This window comes from Rhincodon typus, chromosome 14 (genome assembly GCF_021869965.1).
Source record: "Rhincodon typus isolate 14 chromosome 14, sRhiTyp1.1, whole genome shotgun sequence".
NCBI classification, from domain to species: Eukaryota; Metazoa; Chordata; class Chondrichthyes; order Orectolobiformes; family Rhincodontidae; genus Rhincodon; species Rhincodon typus.
Genome location: NC_063345.1, coordinates 31,492,660 through 31,497,919, shown reverse-complemented (window position 1 = coordinate 31,497,919; position 5,260 = coordinate 31,492,660). Strand labels below are relative to the sequence as shown.

General features: G+C 39.0%; 1 protein-coding gene across 1 annotated transcript in view; it reads left to right on the top strand.

Annotated features, from left to right (window-relative positions):
* The first annotated feature begins 634 nt into the window (after window positions 1-634).
* fdx1b (ferredoxin 1b) overlaps window positions 635-5,260 on the top strand; it is a 7,505-nt gene continuing 2,879 nt past the window's right edge. Inside the window, exons 1-2 of the mRNA XM_048605305.1 lie at window positions 635-846; window positions 4,710-4,834. Coding sequence (XP_048461262.1) covers window positions 680-846; window positions 4,710-4,834 — 292 coding nt within the window. The 5' untranslated portion in view covers window positions 635-679. The remainder of the gene's footprint in view (window positions 847-4,709; window positions 4,835-5,260) is intronic.

Sequence of the window (5,260 nt, the reverse complement as noted above, 5' to 3'; positions counted from 1 at the left end):
TTACTTTTGGAAGATTTTGACTCTGGGACGAATGCTAAGCACTTGATTCATTATGAATTAGGCTGAACCTTTCTTTCACGTATGGAGTCAATGACAGTGTAAAAAGTCTGAGTAATTGCTTAGATTTAAACGTTATTCTACAACCAATAATTTGGAAACTTTATAGCTTCTACAAGAGATTTTATTTAGTTCAAATCCAAATAGATAGTGTTGGGATATAGATCGGCCGAAGTCTGAAAAAGCAAAATGTTTTGGATGCAGACCTTTAATCAGAAATCAGACATTTCCAGGTAAAGAATCGTTAGTAATTTGTCTTTTTCCTTTTCTAATCAGATATTTCCAGGTAAAGGATTGCTAAAATTTGTCTTTTTCCTTTTCACATGCTGACAGATTTGTTGCAGATAACCAACATTTTCTGTATCCAGTTCAGATTTACAACATTCGGTACTTTTTCTTATTTTTACTCATCCGACTTTGGCAGCAGAACAGAATGACAGCACGATAAAGAGAACAAAACTGTTTAAATTGCAACATTTTCTAACCTTGGGGCAAATCCAACCGGCCCAGCCCCCTTTTCTGTGGTTATTATGTAAGCTTATCTGCATCCATAGCAAGTCACAAGTGGAAAGATTCACACCAGTCGAGTACAGAAGCTGCAAACTCTCCAACATACATCAGTATGATGATGGCTCGAGGTGTTTTTAAGCTGCAATCCCTGTCTGGTGTGCTTTGTGGGAAATCATGGATTGTCGGAGCTTTGACAGTTAAAAGAGTTGTGGTTTGTCGGGCTGCTGTGAACCAACAGAAAAGATCCTTTTGTTCATCAACTGCATCTGAGGGCGACAGGTGAGGCAAAATCCTAGCTGTTTTTTTCAAACAAACTAAATAGACATTAGAATGGGAACATCAGTCCAAATAAAATTCGATCACTGGAATGAAATTTAAGTAAGCAAGTTTGTCCTCTTATTAAACACTGATATGGATATGGTGGAATCAGATTTCTGATTTTGTTGCAATCCCAAAGTTGGGTCCCAACCCTGCAGCATGATGGGATAAGTTGCCAGTGTGAGTTTTGTCTGGATTGGCCAATTAGAGGCCCGAGAACACACTTGCCATCCAATTGACAACAGTTCTCAAAGCTAGAGGGCAATAAGAGGTGGTCCAGACATAAGGTGTTACAGCCTGCTGTGCAAGTAAGGGAGAGAGAGAGAGGATGCTCCACCTTGAGGCACTCACTCAAGCAATTTTTAAAACCAATATTTTCTAATCAATCTGCCCGGAGATGTTATTACACACCCCTGGAGCAGGTAAGACTTGAACCCAGATGTTTCAGCTCAGAGATAGGGACGCTCCCACTGCATCACAAGAGCTAACAGTTTTTAAAACATCTGAACTAAAAATATAGGCCACAGCTGCCAGCTAGATAAAGGGCTGCCTGCGAATACAATTGTAATTGTTAGGCGATGGGGATGGGTGTGCTCCAATGTCTTCCTGGTAAGATGTTGTTTATATGGACACACAAGAAACAATGAGAGCCTGTCCCTGTCTGCCACAGACTGTAAATTTTACATTGTAACACCCATTGACACATGGTAAGACAGTCAGCCATCTTAAGACACAAGAGCATTTTGAGTTATCTTAAAAAACAATTCCTCTTTGTTTGAGACAAAGATAATCAGCAGAATGTTTCCTTGCCCATATTTGATCTAATGCCATGAGATTTCATAATGTTCAATGTCAACAATGAGGACTCCCAGGGTAACTCCTTCCAACTGTATGCTTTTGGCAGATTTGTTCTGCTGTGTTATATTCTGTCCTGTAGTTGTTGCTTTTTTGCTTGCTGCCTGTGGTTAGTCATTTCTGAGAAGGATTAACAGCTGCTAAATAAATGTAGGTCTGAGTTTATTTACTTCATATTGGGTATGAAATCTTGCAAAATACTTGTAAGAACTTCTCACAAGTAATAAGACAAGACCAAACTAGAAAGTTTTCTCTACACCTTCTTAAATAAAAGAGCAGTACTCACACAACGATTTAAATTGCACCCTGTAAGTGTACAGTTTTGTAAGAATTGTTATAAAGTGTTGGTGCTTTTCCAACTCACTTTTGTCGGCAGGGGAAGTGCATAAATCCACAGTTTTTTTTGTTCTGTCCCTCATGCATTTGTTTAACAAGAATGCGTAGTCACCCATCAAATGGAGTTGCTATTCTGCACCAATATGACTCTGTTATGGTTCCATAACAGCAATGGCATGAACTGTTTTTCCAGTGAAATTGGCTGAAGAACATCAGAGGAACTTTCTGCCCTTCTACAAATAGTACCATGAAATTTTTAATGTCCACTTAAAGCACCAGGACCTGCAATAAGGAATTTAGTTTCATATATCATTCAGAGTTTGTCACCTTTTACATAGCATCATTCCCTTTCACTGCACTGAATTTAACCTAGATTATTTCCTCAAGTTGTGTCTGCCAACACTCGCTTTCTGGACTTACATGCAAACAATGACTCCTTTGGAATAAAAGCCTATCTCTCTCTGCAACAGAGAGAGACTATAAATTTTACATTGTAACACTCATTGACACATGGGAGACAGTCAACCATCTTAAGATACAAGAAAGATTTGAGTTATCTTCAAAGGAAATTCCCATTCGTTTGTCACAAAGATAACCAGCAGGATGTTTCCTTGCCCATATGCCATAAGATTTCATAATGTTTAATGTCAATGTTGAGGACCCCCAGGGTAACTCCTTCCAACTGTGTACTTTTGATAGATAGACTAGAGGGTGCCAGTGCCGAGCATCCAGCGCCCACTGAATTATGCTTCAGTAATGTGACTGTATCATCAAGTCAGGGCTGGAGGAGGAAGCTAACACAACAAAAACTACACTGCTATATACATCAGTTATTTTTAAACATGCTTTAGACTTTACAATTTATTCTCATCAACTTTCATGAATTTGATGTTGATTTATGCACGAAGGACATAGTGACCATGGCACTACTGCTTGACTATGGGCAAATTTGACATGAACTGCCAATATATCTAAGAGGCAACCTTGCTGATATTGAATACATGGTTTTGATATGAAACTTATTGGGACACAAGGACAAACTTCAAAATATAACATATGTTTCACCTCGATAAAGAGTTACAAGTTGTCTGTATACTGATGTTGCAGTTTACCTTCATTTTTAACCTTCTCACAAATATGCCTGCCCTTGCTTTCTAATGACGCAAAACTCTTGTCATCATCTTCAGCTGTCTTATCAGTAATCACACTGATGAGTGTACATCCTGTTGTGCTGGAAGATTTCAGGCTAATTTTGCAATCTCTATATTGATGGCTAGCCTCACCTTAGCAAAAAGCACGGCACTACTGTGATAAAAATGCTTTCATTTGCTTCGGGTGATTTCGCTTCATAATGGTACAAATTAGTAGAAACCAGGTTCTTCCCTGGAAATGAAGCAACTTGTTTGAATAGAAATGTCCCATCTTGTGTCGATCTAAGCACCTAAAAGCACTGAACTTAAAATCAAATATCTTTGTGGATTATTGTTTATTTCCACGTTTGTCTCTTAACTTGAATTTAATTCATTAAAATCTAATTGTACAGAAGTATTTCTCTTTCTGACTTTTTCAATTTGAGATTTCTACCCAAAGTCATTCAATAGGCCAGACTGGATGATTAACAAAAAAAATACAAATTGCAGCAGAAGTCAAGTTTACTGTTAATCCTACATTTCAAAGAAGAATATTGAAGATCCTATTTGCTGTAAATGTAGTGTGTGCCATTTATGATGGCCACTTATCCATTTACTAGTTGGTAAACAAAAACAAAGTTGCGGGAAAAGCTCAGCAGGTCTGGCAGCATCTGTGAAGAGAAAATCAGAACTGAGGAAGGATCACTGGACCCAAAACGTTAACTCTGACTTTCTCCTCACAGATGCTGCCGGACCTACTGAGCTTTTCCAGCAACTTTGTTTTTGTTCCTGACTTACAGCATCTGCGGTTCTTTCATCTTTTTTTTACTAGTTGGTAAATCTGTCCAGCCTAAGAAATGGTCTCATAAATTCAAGAAAGAGTATATGATATAACCACAAGTCTTTCAAAGGTAACTAGGGATGAGCAATAAGTACGGGCCTTGCCAGTGACACCCGCATACCATGACTTTTTTTAAAGCCAAAATATTGTAACTATAATTTTCTATTTGACCTCATGACAAATCACCTTCATGCTGTTTAGGTAGGTAAAGATACACTCCATGTCCTAGGAAGTAAGGGTGGGGGTGGAGAGAATGGACTGTCTAAATGCATCATCTGAGATGTTGAGACAAAGAAAAATGGTTGGACTAGCATATGTAAGTGGTTAGCTCATTTGGATGGACAGCTGGTTTGGGACTCAGTGATACCAACAGTGTGGGTTCAGTTCCTACCCCACCTGAGATTACCATGTAGGACTCTCCTTCTCAACCTCTCCCTTTCCTGAGAGAGGGTGGTCCTCAGGTTAAACCTACACCAGTTGTCTTTCTGTGATCAGAAAGCAGCCTTCTGGAACTTAGATGACTTTATCTTACAAGTGATGTGACTATGCTTTTCTCATTCTGAATTCCCAGTAATTATAGAATTTAAATTAATTGCTGAGTGCACTTTTTAACTTTGGTTTGACTGGAAATTTCATTGTTTTCTTGTTTAATTCATCAACAGGTCAGATGAAAAACTGATGGTGCACTTCATCAATCGAGATAATGAAAAATTAACTGTATTGGCAAAGGAGGGTGAAAGTCTGCTTGATGTTGTGATCAAAAATAACTTAGATATTAATGGATTTGGTGAGTGTTCAAGCTGCAGAATGTCAGTCTTCTACTATCTCAGACAGCCAATGGGCTAAGTTGTGGTTGGAGATAACACAGTGTGGAGCTGCAGGAACACAGCAAATCAGGCAGCATCAGAGGAGCAGGAAAGTTGACATTTCGGGTTGCAAGAAATTTCTGAAGAAGGGTCATGACCCAAAACCTCAACTTTCCTGCTTGTCTGAAATTGCCTGGCCTGCTGTGTTCCTCCAGCTCCACACTGTGTTATCTCTGACTCCAGCATCTGTAGTTCCTACTATATCTGGCTAAGTTGTGGTTATAATTTTCAAACCAGTGCTTTAGACAAGTTTCTCCTGCTTGGATGGCCTTTATTTTTGTCTAAACGTAGTTCCATAGGCACCAGCCACCATCTTGCACCTTGCCTTGGTGGCCATTCTTCCCATT